The following is a 21640-nucleotide window of genomic DNA, read 5'->3' on the forward strand; positions in this document are numbered from 1 at the left end:
AAGCGATACTGAGGAGGCATAAGATTCAGAGCTGATATGATCTTGCAGGATAATGAGTTTCTGGAGACCATATTGAAGTCTAGGAGCAGTCCCAAAGGATCAAGTGTTGACCAAGGCAATTTTTGGGCTATTTTGGAGTTTTATGGAATTTTGCTTTTAATCATTTTACATCTCAGATAAACTTTGGGAGAAAATAGTAATTATCAGAATCAACGTCTTGTACTTTATCTATTTCCCATTTTTAAAATAGCTTGTTTCAAGAGGTCTAGTTAGAACTACTGTAATTGTCCACAGTGTGTTCTCATATATGTATGTAGTATGGTATCTATTTTTACCTTTGTTCTAACTTATTAATAGCCTTCCTGTTCACAAACAACTGATTTAGAAATGATTCTCACATTGGTAACCAATCATTTCCTATCTGTTAAAAATGTAGTCAGGTTCTTTTTTTTTGGTAATGTTTAGTGATCACTGTGTCTAGAATGTTCCAACTTTCTTATAGAAGAAAGTATTCATGACATAGACATGTGAGATTCTTATATAACCTAAATAAAGCCTTTTGCCTCTTTTAACTCTTCATGTGAAATCATTTTTTCTGAAAAATATTTGACCATCCTCTCCTGTGCCTACTTTCACATTGAAGTCATCGAGTATCAGTATATATTGACTTTGGAAAATCTTTGCCAATTCTTCTTAAAATTTCTCTACCTCTTCATCCTTTGTAACAAATATTAGTGTATAAACTGCAGTTATCATCAGCATGTTTTGCTTTGCTTATGCTCATCATAAAAGCTTTTGCTTTGCTTATGCTCATCATAAACACTGCAAAGGTCAGAAGACCTTTCCCATGAAATGCCTTTGGGAACATGATAAAAGCAACTTCACCAATTCCTTGTTTGCCATTTCAAAGGAAATCTAAGCCTTCTTTTAGTTAAAAAAATTTTTTGCACTTTCATCTTACTGTTTTTATGTTACAATCACAGATTACTCTCCCTTTGTGAGAGGTTTCTTATGAGAAAGTTGAACAGTTAAGTAACACTAAATTCATGCAACATTTCACATCTGTAGCACCTCCTCAATCTCTCTAATTTTTAAAATTAATAATTATAATAATAGGTAACATTTATATAGTGCTTACTGTGTGTGCCAGGCACTATGCTAAGCACTTTACAATCATTATTTTATCAACCCTCACATCAACCCTGGGATGCTATTAGTATTCTCACTTTACAGATGAGGAAGCCAGGATAAACAAAGGTTAAGTGACTTGCCCTAGGACACACATCTAGCAAGAGTTTGAGGCCAGATTTGAACTCAGGTCTTTCTGACTGCAGGCCCAGTGCTCTGTCCACTGCATCACCTAGGTTCCGTCTTCCTATTCCCTAGCCTACTAGAGAAAATCAAACAAAGAAAAAAAGCACATTTCTTGTAACAAATACACATAGTCAAGTAAAACAAAATCCCCCAATGGTTGTGTGCAAAAAATACATATATGTGTCATTCCACACTCTAAATCTATCACCTTTCTGTCAGGAGATGGACAGCACATTTCATCACTGGTCCTCTGAAATTACTAGAGCTTTCAAAGTTGTTTTTGTTTCAAAGTAGTTGTCACTACAGAAATTGCTCTCCTGGTCTGTTCATTTCATTCTTCATTAGTTTAAAGAAGTACTCAAAATTATTAATTTTCCGAATTATATCAACTTTATATTATAAATTATTCTTCTGGTTCTGCTTACTTTAATTTACTTCCTTTCATGTCTTTTCAAAATCCTCTGTTTCCTCATTTCTTGGAGTACAGTAGTACTCGATCATATAATATGCTGCCACTTATGCAACCATTTCTCAATTATTGGACATCCTCTTAGTTTCCAGTTTTTTGCAGGGTTGGGGTTTTTTTGCCACCACACAAAGAGATGTTACAAATATTTTTGTATGTAAAGGACCTTTCCTTCTTTTCTTTGATCTCTTTTGTGCCCAGTTCTAGCAGTGGCTTAACTGTTTAGTAAGTTTTTTTTTTATAATTCCAGATTACTTTTCTTCCTCAATTTCCTTTTGTCTCCTGATTTTTATTTATAGAAAAAAAATGCCAATATTGATATGGTTGAGTTCCTCTAGTAGTATATCAACTCAATGCAAATTATCTTACATTTAGAGTACAACTATTAATTTACTGTTTCTAGATTCAAAAATGGGATTCTTTGTACCTTCTAACCCTTTGCCGTACTTGGACACAAATGCTCCAAGTGGAAGGGTGCCACACCAGACTGAGGTACATTTTTATTTGTTTGTTTCATGAGTTCTCATGGCCAAATAATTAATCATCTGTTATCCAACCTACTGTTCTCTATGTACTTTGGTAGGTTGGTCCTCAGGTAGTAGACAGTCTATAACTGGGAATGTGTTCAGCGTCTTCAGGTACTCAGGATAACCTCAACACCATGTTGAGGCACTGGAATAGGGAGAAATTATTATTTAAAATAATAACATCTTTCTTTTTTCAAAAATAAATCTTTATTAATATATTTTGTTTTTACTTTTGGATTGGAAAAGATCAATTTATGTCCCAACCCTAAAAAAGGGCAATACCAAAGAATGTTCAAATTGCCAAACAATTGCACTCATTTCACAAACCAACAAGATTATGTTTAAGATTCTGCGACCTAGGCTTCAGCAATATATGAACCAAAAATTACCAGAAGAGCAGGCTGGTGTTCAAAGAGGCTGATGAACAAGAGACCAAATTGCCAACCATTGCCAGGTTATGGAGAAAGCAAAGTTGTTCCAGAAAAACATCTACTTTTGCTTCACTGACTTTTAAAGCATTTGACTGTATGGATCTCAGCAAAATGTGGCAAGTCCTCAAAGAGATGGGAGTACCAGATCATCCTACTTGTCTCCTGAGAAACCTGTATGCAGGCCAAGAAGCAACAAAACCTAACACGGAACAACTGATTGGTTTAAGATTGGAAAAGGAATATAACAAAGCTGTTACTATCACCTTATTTATTTAATTTATATGTTAAGTACATCAGGCTGGATAAATCAAAAGCCAGAATTAAGGTTACCAGGAGAAATATCAACAATGCTACCACTCTGATAGCAGAAAGGGAAGAATAAAGAAGCCTCTTGATGAGGGTGGAGGAAGAGAGTGTAAAAGCTGGCCTGAAGCTTAACATCAAAAAACCCAAGATCTTGGTAACTGGTCCCATCACTTCCTGGCAAATAGAGGGAGAAGAAATGGAAGCAGTGTCATATTTTATATTCTTGGGCTCAAAGATCATTGAATACAGTGATTGCAACCATGAAATGAAAAGGCACTTCCTCCTTTCAAGAAAAGTTATGGCAAATCTGGACAGCATACTAAAAAAACAGAGAGATTACCTTGCCAAAAGGTCCATATAATTAAAGCTATGGCTTTTCCAGTAGCCGTGTATGGCTGTGAGAGTTGGACTTGAAGGAAAGGTAAGTGCTTCAGAACCCACCCTTTCAAATTGTGGCACTTGAGAAGACCTTTGAGAGTCCCTTGGATAGCAAGGTTGTTAAATCAGTCGATACTTAAAGAAATTAGTTCAAACTATTCATTGAAAGGAAAAATACTGAATCTTAAGCTTAAATACTTTCACCACATAATGAGAAGACAGGACTCTTTAGAAAAGACCCTGACGTTGGGAAAGGTTGAAGGCAAAAGGAAAAGGAGATGGCAGAGGATGAGACGGATAGATAGTGTCGTGGAAACAATGAACATGAACTTGGACAGACTTTGGGAGATAGCAGAGGACAGAAGAGCCTAGTTCGTGGGGTCACTAAGAGTCAGACATGACTGAACAAAAGCAAAATTTCTCCCATATCCCCCTTCTTCTCCTCTTCTCATATGACAAAGGTGGCTTTTTTTTTCAAGAAAGAGAGAAAAAATATCAGTAAAACTAATCAATATATCCCAAAAAATCTAACAATAGGTAAAATGTTATACACTCTTGGATACTCCAACACACACACACACACACACACACACACACACACACACACACACTGCCCTCAGTAAATATTTTGGAGGCACTTCTCACAAGTTTTCTTTGAGGTCATATTTGTTCTTTGTAATTTCACAAAGTTCATCATGAATTGGACAATTTGCACTCCTGTAATGCTTTAAGGTTTACACATGCCCAAGATCACAATTTAGTGAGCATATAGGGAATCACTCAGGCCTATGTTATTTCTCACAGGAGCTTCCTTCACTCTTTGAGCTGGGAGGACTTCTCTGCTTCCCTGATGAGACATTGTCAGTAGCTTAGATGGGGAGCCCAAAGCTGGTCTGGCCCCAAGCCTAATTCCCGGGCTCTGTGCCTGCATGCCAATGGAGATTGTGGACAGAGTACCCAAAACATAAGTAAACAGACCACTAAAGGCCAGCACTGACCTTTTAGTCACCTGATGCCCACTGACTCAATCCCTACCATGGCAACCTTGGGTTCTGTGTTTCCCCAAAACAAAGGCAGCCAGTGTATGTTTTGCTGTGCTGTGTGTTTCAGGACTGGGTTTAATCTCTGTGTTGTCAGCATTAGATAACCCTGAGAGTGACAGGGTAGCTCCCTAGTCCAATCTCCCCTCAGTGTAGAAATCTCCTCTACAAAATCCCTGATAAATCATCTCCCCCTACATGAACATCCCCAGTGATAAGAGAGTTCACTACCTGTCATAGTGTAAGGAGCAGGGAGGTAGGGGGAAGGGGAACTGGCCAATGAGGGCACAGTCCTTAGAGCGTGTGTAATGTGTTCTACTTGGCATCATCCCATGAGAATGCTCGTTGAGCCTGTTTCTGCAAATGGGTGATGGTGTGTAAAGGAGGGGCTCTGCCCCTGATTCACAGCATGCCTGGGTATCCCTTGACTGTTTCCTGTCAGCTTACTGAGTGGTAGTGGAAAAGCCTGGAAACTGTGTAATTTGTAATTGTGTGTACAAAAGGCTCAGATGAACTGAAGAACCTTCCTTGGTTGGTGGTGACTTAGACAGGAACTACTGTATCCCTCAGGGATGGAGAGAGAGGCAACAGGTACTGGCCCAGACCATCTTATCTCCCCATCCAGGCTACCATGTTGTCGGAATCCATGCTGTTCTAAAGAAAGGGTTCTTAACCTGGAGTCCCCAGTGGTTTCCTGCTCTTGTCCTTCTGGACTAGAGGTTCTTAACTTGGGGTCTAAGAGCTTATTTTTTTTAAATACACATATTTTAATAATTACATTTCAATATAATCAGTTTCCTTCATAAGCTTATTTTATGCAGCTAAGAACACTATTCTGAGAAGGAATCCATAGACTTCACCAGACTACCAAAGTTGTTCATCCTCCCTCCCCCCCACCAAAACAAAAAGGCTAAGAACCCCTGCTCTAAAGATTGTGGACTCACTGTGCTCCACTACAAGAGAGATTCATTCCATTTTGGGGGCAGCTTGGAGTGTTAGTAAATCCTTTCTGATATTAAGGATAAAATTTGCTTCTTTGCCATTTCCATCTATTCCTTGTAGTTTTGCCCCCAAGGTCAAGGAGTTTAAGTTTTAATCATTCTTCCACATGGCAGCCCTCCAGATACTTGAAGACAATGACTATATCCCCTCCCAAGTCTTTTCCCCTTTCTTTCTTTTTGGGGAATGCCTCCTTAAGATTTTACTGTGTTTTTTTAATAGGGATGGTGGTGGTGGTGGTGGTTGCGTCATGTCTCACTCTTCATGACCCCATTGGGGTTTTCTTGACAAAGATAGCAGAGCGGCTTGCCATTTCCTTCTCCAGCTCATTTTCCAAATGAGGAAACTGAGGCTAAAATTAAGTGTGGTAATGAATATTTTGGCATATGTGGAACCTTCCTTTCTGTCTTTGGCCTCCTTGACCAAGTTCAAATTCTAGCTCTGCTATTTAGAAATTGTATGACCTTGGGTATGTCTCTTAGCTTCTCAGAGCTTCTGTTTCTTCATCTGTTAAATGAGGGTCTTGAATCTATGATCATGAGCCTATGGCCCCTCTCAATACTATGGCTTAAGAACACAGAAGAAGGGGACAGAGAAAATGTGGAGAGAGTCAGCCAGTCAATAAACATTTATTAAGTACCTACTATGTGCGAAAGATAGTCCCTGCCTTCAAGGAGCTCATGGTCTAACGAGGGAGACAGCACACAAATAACCATGTACTATATACAGGATAAACAGGAAATAATCCTAGAGGAATGGCACAAGAATTAAGAGGGTTAAGAAAGAAGAGGCTTCCCTGTAGAAGATGGGATTTTAGCTGGGACTTGAAGGAATCCAAGAGAGCCAGGGGGCAGAGACGAGGAGGGAGAACATTCCAGGCATGGGGGACAGCCAGAGCCGAGAAATGGAGTGCCTTGTTCAAAGACCAGCAAAGAGGCCATTAAAGGGTATATGACAAGGAATAAAATATGAGAAAACTGGAATGATGGGGGGGGGGGTAGGTTATAAAGGGCTTTGAATGCCAAAAAGAAGGTTTTGTATTTGATCCTGAAGGCAATAGGGCACTACTGTAGTTTACTGAGTGGGGGCATGACATGGTCAGACCAACGCTTTAAGAAAATCATTTTGGTGGCTGAGTGGTGAACTGAAGTGGGGAGACTTTGAAGGCTGGCAAAACCACCAAGGGAAGGCAAAGGAACACACAAGCACCTGGGATAGAGCATCATGGGCAGGAAACCTTAGTCACTCTTGATTCTTCCTTCTCCTTTCCTCTTTATATCAAGTCTATTTACTGAATCTTGTTGTTCTTCCTTTTAAAAATGTGTCCCAGATTCACTTCCCCATGACCAAGACCCAAACCCTAGTTTAGCTTCTCATCCTGTTTCGCCTGAACTAGTGCAGTAATAGCCTCTAACTGGCCTCCCTGTCTCCAGTTGATCAGCTTTCCAATTCATCCTTTGCATACTGCTAGTTCTCTTCTTAATGAACAGAACCTATCACATAACTCCTCTGCTTCCGTGGCTCCCAATTGTTTGCCAAATAACATACATCCCATATGTTAGAATTAAGGGCTCTTTAAAGTCTAAGCCCAAGTCATCTTTCCAGCTTTATCTCCAACAGCTCCCTTTCTGCTCCAGCCAAAATGATCTCCTTTTTAATGACTCAACCTTGTTAATTTGTCTTTGCTCATGTGGTGTCCCCAGCAAGAAATTTTCTCCTTTCTATCATCCCTCCATCCAGATTTCCTCATCTAATCCACCCACGGCAAGGCTTAGGCTCTGGGCGGAACACTCTAGACCACCATCTTGTCTTGTTCTCTGATTTTTTTATGGATGTGAGTCCCATCTCCCCCCATAGCTACCAGACTGGGAGTTTCCTGAGGGTGGGGGATGAGCTGGGTCTATGCCTCTTCTTTCTTCTCTGCCTTAAGAACTATGAGCTCACTGAGGACAGGTGCTAATATTATTCCTCCTATTTTTCTCCCCAGACTTTGAGCTCCCCAAGGGAAGAGCTCAGGTGGTTCATGGGGTGGTTCATTGATTGACTGGCTAGTAGAGAAAGGGGGCCCCAAGATTGGCCTCTGAGGCCCAGGTCTGGTCTGGCTCTTCATGTACTATGGAATCTCAATGTTCCCATAGACACAGGCATCTACCAGGCCAGTGCATGGAGATACAGGAGAAGGAATCTTATGCCTTTACCCTCTCTGTGTATCCTGAAGGAAGTTCCAGGGAGACCCGAGAGAATGGTCTGCATTGTTTCTCTCTGGGCACTGTCCCTCTATCTACCCTAACTTCACCTTTCCCATATGCCATCTTCTCCTTCTTCCTCAGCTGTCAGAGCAGATGCGCTAGAATGGGGCTGTTTCCAGTTTATAATTAGGTTTGCAGTCAGTCTTGAAAAGGTCCAATCACCACCTGAGACCTAAACCTGCCACCCAATGAAAATTCAGAACAACAAATTTTGTTTGTTAGCAGCCACAGTGTACAGAGCCCTAACCTGGGCTACAGAGGTAGGTGGAGAGTAGGGAGGTGCATACATTTGTGAGAAGACAAGAAGCACAGGAGCAGATACGGGGCCGCCCCTTAGGAAACTCATAACCCAGTTACACAACATATTATAAGACAATGATAAGAGCAGATGTGCAAATAGCATTTCTAAGGTTTATAGGCATTTAACCTGTACTATCTCATTTGATCTCCCATGATGTAGACACTACAGCTATGATTATCTCTACCTTACAGATGAGGAAACTGAGGCTCAGAGTAGCTAAATTACTTACCCAGGGTTATAATCGAAACATTAACATTCGAGAAATTAAATGTAGGCATTTACTTCAGTATGTGAGTGGAGCCATGATTTCTTCACCCCTTCCCCCATCTTCCCTATTTCTGCTGTCCTCCCAACAGTCACAACTTCAGAACCTCCACCTTAAGAATTCTTGACTCTTCCTTCTTCCTCATCCCCATCATCCAATACAGCTGCCTCCACAACCACTCTCTCCCTGGTCCCCTTCTCTCTACTCCCATCCTCTCTAGTTTATACCCTGGTCACCCTGACAACACCATTGTGCCACGTCTTATGCAGATACTGAAACACAGCATACATCTTCCGGTGAGTTGTTACCACAGCTCAGTCTAACCCTGGTCTTAGTCATAGACTTTGAATAGAAACTTCCCTTCTAACTCATCCTCTATCTCCTTTGAAGCTCCCTCCAGAAACTAGTAAAGAGCTTTAAAAGCCCAGAGGTTCTTAACTTTTTTTGTGTCTTGGACTTCTATGGCAGTCTGGTGAAGCCCAGAACATGATCTTCTCAGAATAATGTTTTTAAAATCCCAGTCAGTCAGTAAGCATTTAAGAGCAAGCTAGTTGGCTCAGTGGATGGCCCAGGCACTAGGCCTGAAGTCGGGAAGACCCGAGTTCAAATCTGGCCTCAAATAATTACGTAATAATTAAGCATTAATTAATAATAAATAAAAATAAGCCTTACTAGCTGTGTGACCCTGAACGTGTCACTTAACCTGTTTGTCTTAATCCACTGGAAGAGGGAATGTTAAACCACTTCAGTGTTTTTGCCAGGAAAACCCCATGGATACCATAGAAGAAACAGGCATGACTGAACAACACATACCAGACACTGTGCTAAGCGCTAGGGATATAAAGAAAGGCAAAAACTAGTCCCTGCTCTCAAGGAGCTCACAGTCTAATTAATGGGAGAGACCACACACAAACAACTCTGTACAGAAAGGATAAATTAATCACCAGAGGAAAGGCTCTGTAGCATTAAGGGGATGAGCAAAGGCTTCTTAAAGGAGGTGGGTCTTCACCTGAGACTTGAAAGGAGCTGAGAAAGGTAGGAGGTGAAGATGAGGAGGAGGAGGAACATTCCAGGCAGGAGGCACAGCTAGTGAAAGTGCTGAGGAGGAGATGGGGTGTCATGTGTGAGAAAAAGCTAGGGGACCAGCACCACTGGATCAAAGAGCACGTGGAGGGATATAAGGTGCAAGAAGACTGTTCTTATCCCCATCTTACAGGTGAAGAAACTAAGACTCAAAGTGGCTGGATGCATGAAATAAAACATAGGATTACAAAGGAAATCAGTTATATTGAAATACAATTATATGTTTTATACATCTATGTGTATGTACATATGTAAATATATACATATACAAAACACATGTTTCAATATGCACATGGACATACACATGTATGTTTATATAGACATACACGTGTATCTATATATCTATCTAGACATCCATATGTGTATCTAGCTATACTTCTGCATATTTATATATCTATATCTGTCTATATATCTACACCCGTGTATATCTATCTATATCTACTATACCTATGTATATTTATAGCTATCCATAGATCTATATCTATCTATATTTAGATATCCATATCTATCTATATCTAGATATCTATACCTATACTTATACCTTTCTACATACATATACTGTATACACAACACATATATACACATATGGATATATGTGGATGTGGATATGGATATGGATATAAACTACGTTCACAGATCCCAGGTTAAGAAACTCTGCAGATCTCCAGTCCAGTTTGGCATCCAAAGCCTTTGCAGGTATGATAGTGAATCTTTCATTTTACTAGTACATATCATCAAAGAACCCTTGCAGTTTTTCACAGATGAAGCCTCTAGGTACTTTAGGAATCATTCCTCTGATTTCCCTCTTTCATAATCCAATGTTAAAGTCATTCTCCGCAGATTTCGGTTCCCTTAGAAAACCCACTTTATTCCATTCAGCAGAAACATAAGGAAGAGAGAGAAAAGTTTCATAGGGTATCTACGATGAGAGCACAAAAACCCCTATTCATTAAATTAGTCCCTAGCATGTAATTATGCACTTGATTACATAGCCTATTATTCTCTGATTTTAGTCTTTGCTTTTCCACTAAACAGTTGTGTGACCTTGGGCAAATCACTTCTCTTTTCTAAGCCTCAATTTCTCCCTTTGCAAAATAATAAGGTTGCACTAAATAATTTCTAAAGTTCAATTCCAGCTCTGATATTCTACGGTCTATGAGTCAGAAAGCTTAAGTTCCGGTGTCTCTGCCTTCTTGCTAGCTGTATGAGCCTTCTTCTAGCTCTGAGCCTTGGTTCTCACCTTACAGAGAAGAAAGTTGGACTAGATGGTCTCTAATGTCTCTTCCAATTTTAAAAACCTAAGATTCAGAAATTCACATATATTTATGATCTATACTTGTTGTTCAGTCATGTCCCACTCTTTATGACCCCATGGACAGATAACACAAATACCATGTCAATACTGTCCATGTGGTTTTCTTGGCAAAGATACTGAAGTGGTTTGCCATTTCCTTCTCCAGTGGATTAAGGCAAACAGAGGTTAAGGGACTTGTCCAAGGTCACACAGATAGTAAGTGTCCAAACTCAGGTCTTCCTGACTCCAGGCCCGGTGCTCTATCCACTGAGCCATCTAGCTGCTATGTGTGTGTATACAGATATACATATACAATACACATATGCATAAGAGACATACACACGTATTTAAATTTATAGTCCTGGAAATTGGTTTTGATAGACAGGTAGCTAAGCTCTAGGATCATTAGGCTGGTTAGAGGAGATGGAGGGAGGAGACCATTCCAAGCTTCAGTAATCTTGACTTAGGGAGGTCCTGAAGACAGACTGGAAAAAGTTCTGCTGACCACAGAATCACGGAAATTCAGAGTCAGAAGAAAGGAACCTCGGATGTCACCTCGTCCAACCAGCATCCGAACAGGAATCCCCTCTACAATAGCTCTAACAGGTGCTTCTGCTAGAAGAGGAAACTATCATGACCACTCCAGTCCGGGACAGCTGCGATTGTTAGGAAGCGTTTCCTTATATTAAGTCACATCCTCAGCTCACTGAGCTCTAAGCCGTACAGGACATCAGATCCTTTTCTCCACACAGATAAAAGAGCTGTGAAGGATGAAGGCCAGGGAGGGGTTGTTTGCAAGACCTCTAGGAAGGAGGAAGCTAGGTCATGCAGTGGATAGAACTCCAGCCCTGGAGCCAAGAGGACCTGAGTTCAAATCTGGCCTCAGATCTTTTACTAGTTGTGTAACCCTGGGCAAGTCACTTAACCCTGATTACCTCCAAAAAAAAAAGGCCTGCAGGAGGCCAGAGAGGATATTTAGGCCATGAGTGGAGTCCAGGAGGGAGCTTTGATCCCCTGAGGTTGTAAGGATGGGCTGTAATAATAACAGTCATTCATATTACTTTTATTCTGTGGATGAGAGAGGTTAAGTGTCATGCCCGACGGTAAGTGACTCCGGATTCACTGTTTACCATTATCCTCCACTGCTTCACAATGAGAATATCTTGGGAGTCAGGATAGACCTGAGTTCAAATCCAGCCTTAGATTCTTACTAGCTGTGTGACTCTGGGCAAGTCACTTAACTTCTGTTTGCCTCAGTTTCCTCAACGGTTGAAATAGGGATAAAAACAGTACCCACCTGGCAGGGCTGTTGTGTAGATCACATGAGAATATTTGTGCAGCGTTTAGCACAGCGCCAGACACATGGGAGATACTGTACAAATGCTTATTTCCTTCCCTTCATTATTTTATTTGATCCACACCTGATGGAAACAGGGACCAGGATTATTATCTCCCTAGTCACCAAGGAGAAAACTGCCTTTCAGAGAAAGGAGGCTTTCATTAGGCCTCACCATCCATCGGAGACAGTGCCAGGATCTGAACCGAGGTCTTTTGATTCCAAGTCCAGGGCCCTTTCCATCAGGCAGACTGTTTTAAAGACAGCATCCAGCATTCCCAGAGTTTCCAGACACCCAGTTTTCGTGTAATGCTGTCCAGCTTCAAGGACCAACAGATGGATAAGGGAGCCTTGGAACATTCTTCCTTCCAAAAATGGCCTTTTTGCATCTGGCTCCTGATGGGCAAGCAGATTGTGGGTAGTGTGGCTGGCCATATGCCACACATCTGTGAGGCCTTCATTATTAATTGCCAAAAAGGATCGCAGGAATATTTAACACTTACTTGTGTCTCTATCTAGCTGTGTCCCTGCCTAGGCTCTTAAGGTTGTATCTGGCGGGCTTAGGGCCTAGGTCAGCATAGCAATGTAAGCCCCCGACTCAGAGCTTGTATAATGAGGGGTCTCTGCTAACCAAACAGGAAGGTTATGGTAATAATTCCCAACACCGATATAGCACTTTTTTTCGGAGGGGGGAAGGCAGGGCAATTGGGGTTAGGTGACTTGCCCAAGGTCACACAGCTTAGTGTGTCAAGTGTCTGAGAAGAGATTTGAATTCAGGTCCTCCTGACTCCAGGGCAGGTGCTCCACTCACTGCGCCACCTTGCTGCCCCAGATATAGCACTTCTAACTTTTCAAAACACGTTCATGTCCACTATCTTATTTGGACTCCACAACAGGAGGCTGGGCAGAAATTATTATATAACTAATTGGAGGAATCTAGGTACAGCAGTGGAAATAGAGTTCTGGGCCCCGAATCAGGAAGACTTGACTTCAAATCCAGTCTCAGACTTATTAGCTGTGTGACCCTGGGCAAGTCACTTAACCCTGTTTGCCTCAGTTTCCTCATCCATAAACTGAGCTGGAGAAGTAAATGGCAAACCACTCCAGTATCTTTCCCAAGAAAACCCCAAATGGGATCACACAAAGAGTTGGACGTCACTGAAACTACTGAACAACTGCAACAAAAACTTGACATATTGAGAAATTGAAACCCGGAGAATTGAAGAGACCTGTCATACAGCAAATGAGTAACAGAGTAGGAACTCAAACCCAGGCCTATTGAATCCTAGTCCCACGGTTTTCCCATAGATCGTGCTGCCTCCGACTGTAGTCAATAACTCAGGTACCTATTTGTGCAATGTCCCCATCCCCACTTTTCCTGCTGCCCATTTAAAGTGAGGCCACAGGAAGCAAATACTTTTGTGCATTGGAAAGAGCAGAGCTAGGGAAACTGGATTCTAATCCTAATTGTCTTTACTGTGACCTTTCAATGACTGTTTTCCCTTTCCTGAGTCTTGGTTTCTTCATCCGGAATATGAAAGGATTGGAATAACTCATCTCTGTGCTCCTTCCCAATTCAGACCTTTTTTGTTCTCGTTCTAAGGTTCTTTCCAGTTCTGACATCCTATTCTAAATAATACTCCCTCACATTCATAGACCAATTTAGAGCATACAAAGCACCCATCTGTCGTCTCATTTGAGCCTCCCGGCATCCCTGAGAAAGAGACAGGACAAGGATTTATGCAGATTAGGAAGTTAAGGATCAGAAAGGGCAAATGATTCGCCTCAAATCACAGTTAGTGACAAGATTTATACCATAACCCAGATGTTCTGCCCTCTGCTTCAAGGGTCTTCTCCTACAAATGACTTTAGCCAGAGAAATAAAAAAGGTGAAAACCAACTAAATTGTGGCCAAAATTAGTTGTATCCTGCACCCTGAGAAGCTGGACTGTGCATTTTTGTCTTTATTCTTTGAAGGAAGATGGGGCACAGGTTGCCAGGAGGGCTCAGGAAGGAGCATGAAATGAACAGGGATATGAGGGACCTTGATTATTCATGCACTCCATCAATACCCCTCTCTTCCCCCCTCCCCCCCAAAAACCAACAACTAAATAGCCACATTTTCTTGGGTAGCTGCCTGTGGGACATAATGGAGTAGGAGAGAACGGGCTGCCATTTGTCGTTTCCATGACTGGTGTGACCAGAGCTAGGGTCAAGGTTCATTCTGAGGGCAGGGTCAGGACTCAGGCTGGGACTAGAGTTATAACTCTCAGGAGCCAGGGTCGAGGTTTTGTCTGTGGCCAGGAGGGTGCAGTAACTAACTCTCTATGCACTGCTAGCTAGCCGTGTAGGAACTGACTCCCTTTCCCCAAGTATTGAGTTCAGTGGCCCACGAGATGCCATTTTCAATATGTCTCTTCAGCCAGGCCAAGATCTCCATAGGGTGATATAACTGAGGAATGGGAGTATATGGGTTTAGCCCCAGGATTAGGGGCTCAGCCAAGCCTGCCCCAGACCGTTCACCCTCTGATGACTTTTTTTTCCTTTCTAGGGAGGAAACAATGCTGGCCACACTGTAGTGGTTGATGGCAAAGAGTTCGATTTCCACCTGCTGCCCAGTGGCATCATCAACACCAAGGCTGTGTCCTTCATTGGTAAGCAGACTGCCTTACTCAACCTCCATCACTTATGCTTTCAAAAGATTTAATTTTTTTTTCACTTAACCAAAATCTGTTTTCTCTCCCTGCCACCCTTCCCCCTTCTCATCACTGAGAAGTGGAATGGTGGGGGGGAACCATGTAACAAGTATGATAATCAAGTAAATAAATTTCTCCATTGTCCATGTCAGAGAGACAGAGAGAGAGAGAGGGAGGGAGAGAGAAAGAGAGAGACAGAGAGAAACAGAGACAGAGAGAGAGCCAGAGAAAGAGAGAGACAGAAATAGAGAGAGAGAAACAGAGACAGAGAGAAATAGAGAGACAGACACTGTTGACATCCATCACCCCTTAGCTTACTAGCTGGGTAACACCTTGGACAGGCCACTCTCCCTCTCTCACCTTTACCGAATCCCAGAATCTCCCAGTTGGAAGGGGCCCCAGAGGCCGTCTATTCCTGTACCTAACCAAGAACTCCCCCCTGCCACATCACCAACAGGTGGTAGTGCAGTCTTCACTCAAATGAGTATTTCGTGAACTTTAAAGTGCTATTTAAATACGAATGTTAGCTATTGTCATCATCATTATTATCACTGACTTAAGGGGATGGGGAATGCCCTCCCTCCTCTTGAGGCAACTGTAACAACAGCTCTCATTGTTAGGAAGCTTTTCCCTAAGTCACGACCAAATCTGCCTCCCCAATTTGGCCCTCTGGGACCAAGCAGAATGATTTCAATCCTTCTACATCAAACATCTGGGGCCTAAGGCAGCTCTGGACTCACACAGACCCAACGTTCTATCTTAGAGACTTCTCATTAACTAATAGCTCTTTTGCTCCCACCCAAATGACTCTGGGAATTTCTGGCATGGGTAACTTGTGTCTGAGTTATTAGGTCCATGCTTGCTAGAAAACAAGGCCACCACTAAGTTTAGAAACATGCACATTTACTCAGGACATAAATGAAAAGCAAAACCACAGATTAGTCACTCCCATATTCCCATAGTCTAGACAAAGTCCATAATCTCTGTGCCCGAAATGAGGAGCTGAGGACTCCAGTGAGAACAGATTCTCCATCTCTCTCCATTCTTAGTTGGGTCCTGCCAAGCTCAGTGGCTTATTACAGCTACAATGTCTTCTATCCCCATTCTGATTATCTCATTAACTCTCTATGGGTGGACTGGTAGCTAAAGCTACCGTATCCCTCTGGTTTTCTTAGATGCCGCCATGGTTCCCTCTTCCCTCCACTTTGGATCCTCCTCAGGACCAGAAATCTCCTTCTTTCTCCCCACCAGTTAGTGCCAACTTCCAGATTGCCTGGACTCCTGAGAAAATTAATCCCTGCCCTTCTCCAATCAGTACCATGTTCTTGAAGCTGGAGACTTATGAGAAATGTCTTCTGTAACCACTGCCACCTTCTGTCTTCCTCCCCTGCATCTGTGCAAATAGAAAGGAAAGCAGAAAAAGAAAAGGTAGAGATGTTTCTGAGACAGCCTGATATGCTTGATGACAACTACCATCTATCTCCTCCTTTCTCTAGACCAACCATCCCCAGTTTCTTTGACTGCTCCTCATATAGCTCGATCTTCAAGGCCTTTTACCATCCAGACCACTCTCCTCTGAACACTTTCTAACTTATCAATGTCCTTCCTTATTAAATGTGGTATATATCCTTCTCTGAAGGATTTTAGGCCATTCTGACTTCCTTATCCTTTCTTTGAACCCTTTAAAATCTGCTGTCCCAAAATAGAGAGTGCATATTAAACTACGCCCCACTTTCCTCTCTTCAATCACAAACACTAAGGTGAAGAGATCCCTTTCTTTTTCAGGTTTCACTTATTTTTTTATTTTTGCTCCTGGTTGATGAGCTGACTCACATCGGCAGTGTCTCATTCTGAATCCATCACTTCTCTGTCAGGAGGTAGATAGCATGTTTCATCTTCAGACCTCTGGAATTATGGTTTGTCGTCAGACTGATCAGAGCTCTTAAGGCTTTACTTCAGCTGAAGTATAACAGATTTTATTCCAGCCTCTTATTTTAACTCTGCATGAGTGTTTATGTTTCACGTGTATCTCTTGTAAACGACATATTGTTGGATTCTGCTTTCTAATCCATTTTGCTGTGTTTTTCCATTTTATGGATGATTTCATCCCATTCACATTTCAGAGGTATCAGAGAGTTTCTGGTACCTCCAATTCTCCTCTCTCACTGGCTGGTGCAGGAAACTCCTTTCATAAGAGAATTCAGTTTTTCGTTACTCAGTTAGAATCACAGAACCATAGAATGTCAGAGCTGGAAGAAAACACAGACCATCGAAACTGAACACAATGGACCAGGACCTTGGAGGACATGTAGTGCTGTAGAATCTTGAAACACTCCAAATATCATACACAAACCTGCAGAGCTATAGTGAGTGACTGCTACAGTGGAAACATTTGTTGTGCATATTTGAAAATCAAACCAGCAGTAATGAATGAGGAAAGTTTGTGTTGTGCAAGTTTGTGCCTTAGAAAGACTAAAAATAGAAAAAGTTGTCTTTTTTTTAAAATATCTTTTTAAAAAAAAACTGATGTACCTATAGACAAGAAAATAAGCTTTTGTGGTTTTCTTTTATATGGAAAACGGATGATTTCACATATTTTCTAAATTTTTCAGTAGAATTCGTTTCAGTCCATTTCCACAAATTGTTTCTCATTTTAGGACTCACATTTCAATAATACACATGTACCCAGTTATAGTCAAAAGAGAACATAGGTATTTTGCATAGGTATTGATTATCGTGGTAACTGTCTCAATATATTTCAAAAACCCTCTTGTTCTTCCCACAACATCTTTATTTTCTTTTTAAATTTAACATTTCATTTTCCCCCAATTACATGTGGAAACAATTTTTAACATTCTTTTAAAAATTTGTTTGAGTTCCAAATTCTCTCCCTCTCCCCCTCCCCACCCCAGCCCACTGAGAAGATAAGCAGTTTGATATAGGTTATACATGTGCAGTCATGCAAAACGTATTTCACATCCTTATTTTCTGACCAGTTTTTACCTTCTTTTTACAAGCCTCTATGATTAACTGTTATTATCTCCTGGAGTCAGAGATTTGACCTTTCTATTGTTGCTCTGGTAGTTTCCAAGTTGCTTTGTAACTTAAAGAAACATAGGAGAAAGCAGAAGCTGCCTCTGAAGCCCAAACGCTGGTTTGTTCAGACGTTTCAGTGCTTCATTTTACAACAAAACCATGAATAGTTTCTTTTTTTTATGTAAACAGCAGATTAAGAAGATGGTATGTCCCATCTTACGGTATGTCCAAAACTGACCTCACTATCTTTCCCCCCAAACCCTGCCCTCTTCCTAACTTCCCTAATGCTGCTGAGGGCACCAGCATCCCCCCAGTTGCCTAGCCCTGTGACCTACCTACATGTCATCCTCCACTCCTTACTCTCCCTCACACCCCATGTACAATTTGTTGCCAAGGCCTTTCCATCTAAACCTTCCTAACATCTCTTGTACACATTATCTTCTCTCCTCTGACATTACCACTGCTCTGCTTCAGGCCATCACCTCACACCTCGATTATTACAATAGCTTTCTCTGTGCCAGGCCATCCTTAGCTGTCAAAGGTATCTTTCTAAAGCACCACACACACACACACACACACACACACACACACACACACATGCACACACACACACACACACACACACACACACACACTCAATAAACTCCAGTGGCTCCCTATCACTTCCAGGATCAAAATACAAAATCCTATTTGGCATTCAAAGTCCTTCATTACCTGCCTCCTCCAAAACTTTTCAGTCCCCTTACACCTTTCACCCCCTCCATACCATTTACTCTGTGATCCAGTGCCATCGGCCTCCTTTCTGCTCCTTGCACATAACACTCCATTTCCCAGAGCATTTTCCCTGGCTATCTTCCATGCCTGGAATACTCTCCCTCCTCATCTCTGTCTGCTGGCTTCCCTTCAAGTCCCAGCTAAAATCCTACCTTCTACAGGAAGCCTTTTTTTTTATTTTGTTGTTTTTTTGGCAGGGCAACTGGGGTTAAGTGACTTGCCCAAGGTCACACAGCTAGTACATGTGTCAAGTGTCTGAGGTCAGATTTGAACTCAGGTCCTCCTGACTCCAGGGCCAGTGCTCTACTCACTGCGCCACCTAGCTGCCCCCAGGAAGCCTGTTCCCCAATCCTTCTTAATTCCATTCCCTTCTTTCTGTTTATTGTTTCTAATTTATCCTGTATATAGCTTGTTTCTACATAATTCTTTACATGTTGTCTCCCCCATTAGACTGTGAGAGTCTTTAGAATAGAGATTATCTTTTACCTTTTTTTGTATCCCCACAGCATAACACAATGCCAAGAATACAATAGATGTCAATATTTATTGACTGACTGATTATAATGGGAATTCTTTTGGATGTGGGTTGCACCAACATCTGGGTTTTTTTCAAGGGGGGGCGCTCCAGTGGCTACCCAGAGCCTCCACATCAACACTCTTCCAGTGAGTGAGAGCCCCAAACAAAATGCTAACCTCTGAGTTTATATACCCTTCTTAGGGCCTGAAGGCTTCACACCTAATCAGCAAAAGGGTGTGGCCCTGGGGCTTTGCACCTTATTAGCAAAAGGGTGTGGGCCTGGGGCACCTACTAAGACTTAACCAAAGGCACTTGATTACTTTAGCATTCTAAAAGAGAAAACATTAAAAATAAAAAGTCCCACCTTAATTACCAATACAGTAATATAATACCAAATGAAGGAAAATCTGTAGAGGAGTAGGCCATGAATCCATCCACTTGGCCTTGTGGTTTTTTAACATTTTTATCCATGACTTGGGAAGAAAGCAGAGTTTTCAAATTTGCAGATGACATGAAATTGGAATAGTTGACATACTGGATGACAGACTAGATCCAAAATGATCTCAGTTGGATCATAGATTTTAGAGCTAGAAGGGACCTTGGAAATCACATCCAACTATTTTATTTAATAGTTTGCTGGAAGAAGCCAAGAGAATTAGTAAGTGGTACAGTCACAATTCAAACCCTGGGCCTCTTATTCCAAACCCAGCACTTTTTTTCTAGTGACATGAGTTTCTTCTGGCCTTGCTCCCAAAAGGTAAAGTCTATTCTATTTCATCCCTCCCCATACTTCTCCAGGACCCTTAGAGAGTTGAGAGGTTGTCCCTCTTCTCTAGCATTGACTAGAGCCTTCATTAATTGTGTTCTCCCGTTATTAGGGGAACAAGTCTCCTACTTCCATTTAACCACTTAGCAGTCAGATTAGCTCTTACAAAGGAACATTTCCTTAAAAGGTATAACAAGAGTAAATATAGGAATATTTTCCCCAAAGTCCGGGGGTGAAGATTCCCCTATTCAATACCACTTCTGTCTTAGGAGGGGAGGGGGAATTGGTTCACAGCTTAACTCAGTCCTTATATAGCATCAGCCTCACCAAAATCAAATCCAAAGAGCTTTCTGTTCCCACAAAACCCCAGCCCCACTTTCTGGGACCATATGGACTAAGGGTAGGGAGAAGTGGCCCACAGGCCTTTCTCTGATTCCTGAATGGTGTCCCCTGCTGCAAGTGGATGAGTCTTTTACCCTCGAGTAAGGGTCTGGTCAATTTAAGACAGAGACAGTTCCAGCTGGAAATAAGCAATTCCCAACCCCATAACAGACCAATGTAGAATGTTCCCACCTGTGCAGGTCCTCCTGACTCCCAGAAGCAGGTCCCTGGCATCTTCCACACAGGCGCCTCCATCTTAGGTGGGCATGGGCCAAACCCCCGTTACACTCTTATTTTCTGCTTCTCGGGTTGGAAAGGTGGACCAAATCTAATATTGTAGAATTTAGTATGGATAAATTTAGTCACCCTTGACTTCCAGGAATTAACCTTACAAATAAATACAAGAGGGAAAGGCATGGGTAAACAATAATTTATATCAAAGTAGGGTGGAGGGGAGGTGGGCTGAGTTGGCTGGAAAGTTCAGTCTGAGTCGAAAGAATGACACACGGTCAGCTGGACAAACTAGGATTATATTTCTCGTTGGTCTCCTTCTCTCTCTTTTTTTCATTTTTATTTTTTGCAGGGAGAAAGGCAGGGCAATTGGGGTTAAGTGACTTGCCCAAGGTCACACAGCTAGTACGTGTGTCAAGTGTCTGAGGTCGCATTTGAACTCAGGTCCTCCTGACTCCAGGGCCGGTACTCTACTCACTGTGCCACCTAGCTGTCCCATGTTTGTTTGTTTTAAATAGATGAGGACACAAGCCTTGAGAAAGTATGTGACTTTAGTGTCAGAGGTGACATTTGAACCCAGCTCCTCTGACTCCAGAGCCAGCATGCTCTCCACTGTGCTACACTGCCTCGTTTGTTAAAGAAAAAAAAAAGGATTGGGCTAAATGACCTCTAAGATCCTTTTTGGCTCACACTTCATTAACCTAAGTTGCAAACGGGCTGTCTCTAGGGGATTCCATAGCTCTTGCAAAGGCAGAGTGGTGAAATGAAAACAGCTCTGGACTTGGAGTCAGAGAACCTGGGTTCAGATCCCAGCTCTTCTGTTTTTCTTCTCTTTGAACAAGTCATTTTTTTCCCTTCCCTGAGCCTCAGTTTGCCCATCTGTAAAGGAGGGGGGTACACTGCATGACCTCCAGGGTCTCTTCCTACCCTGAAGCCTACAACTTCAGATCAGTAACACCCATTTAGAACCATAAACCTAGAGATGGAATAGACTACAGGAGGTCATGGTCATGGCTCATTTTCCTCTGTTCCAAGCCCCCACCTCAGTCAAGCATCTTCCGGATATCCCCAGGCGAGAGTCATCACGAAATTCCGCAGCCAGAGGTGAGCTGGACAGGGGGCTGGTAGTGAAAAGATGAATGGATCTGGAATCCGAGCACCTGGGTCTGAATCTTAACTCTGCCACTATCTCTGTGGCTTTGGTCAAGTCATCGAGTCTCTCTCATCCTCAGAGAAGACTTGACCAAGGT

General features: G+C 42.0%; 1 protein-coding gene across 1 annotated transcript in view; it reads left to right on the forward strand.

The window, feature by feature from the left end:
* ADSS1 (adenylosuccinate synthase 1) overlaps positions 1-21640 on the forward strand; it is an 81974-nt gene that overhangs the window by 19438 nt on the left and 40896 nt on the right. The window contains exon 2 of the mRNA XM_036750897.1: positions 14541-14643. Coding sequence (XP_036606792.1) covers positions 14541-14643 — 103 coding nt within the window. The remainder of the gene's footprint in view (positions 1-14540; positions 14644-21640) is intronic.

Source organism: Trichosurus vulpecula, chromosome 3 (assembly GCF_011100635.1).
Source record: "Trichosurus vulpecula isolate mTriVul1 chromosome 3, mTriVul1.pri, whole genome shotgun sequence".
In the NCBI taxonomy this organism is placed as follows: domain Eukaryota; kingdom Metazoa; phylum Chordata; class Mammalia; order Diprotodontia; family Phalangeridae; genus Trichosurus; species Trichosurus vulpecula.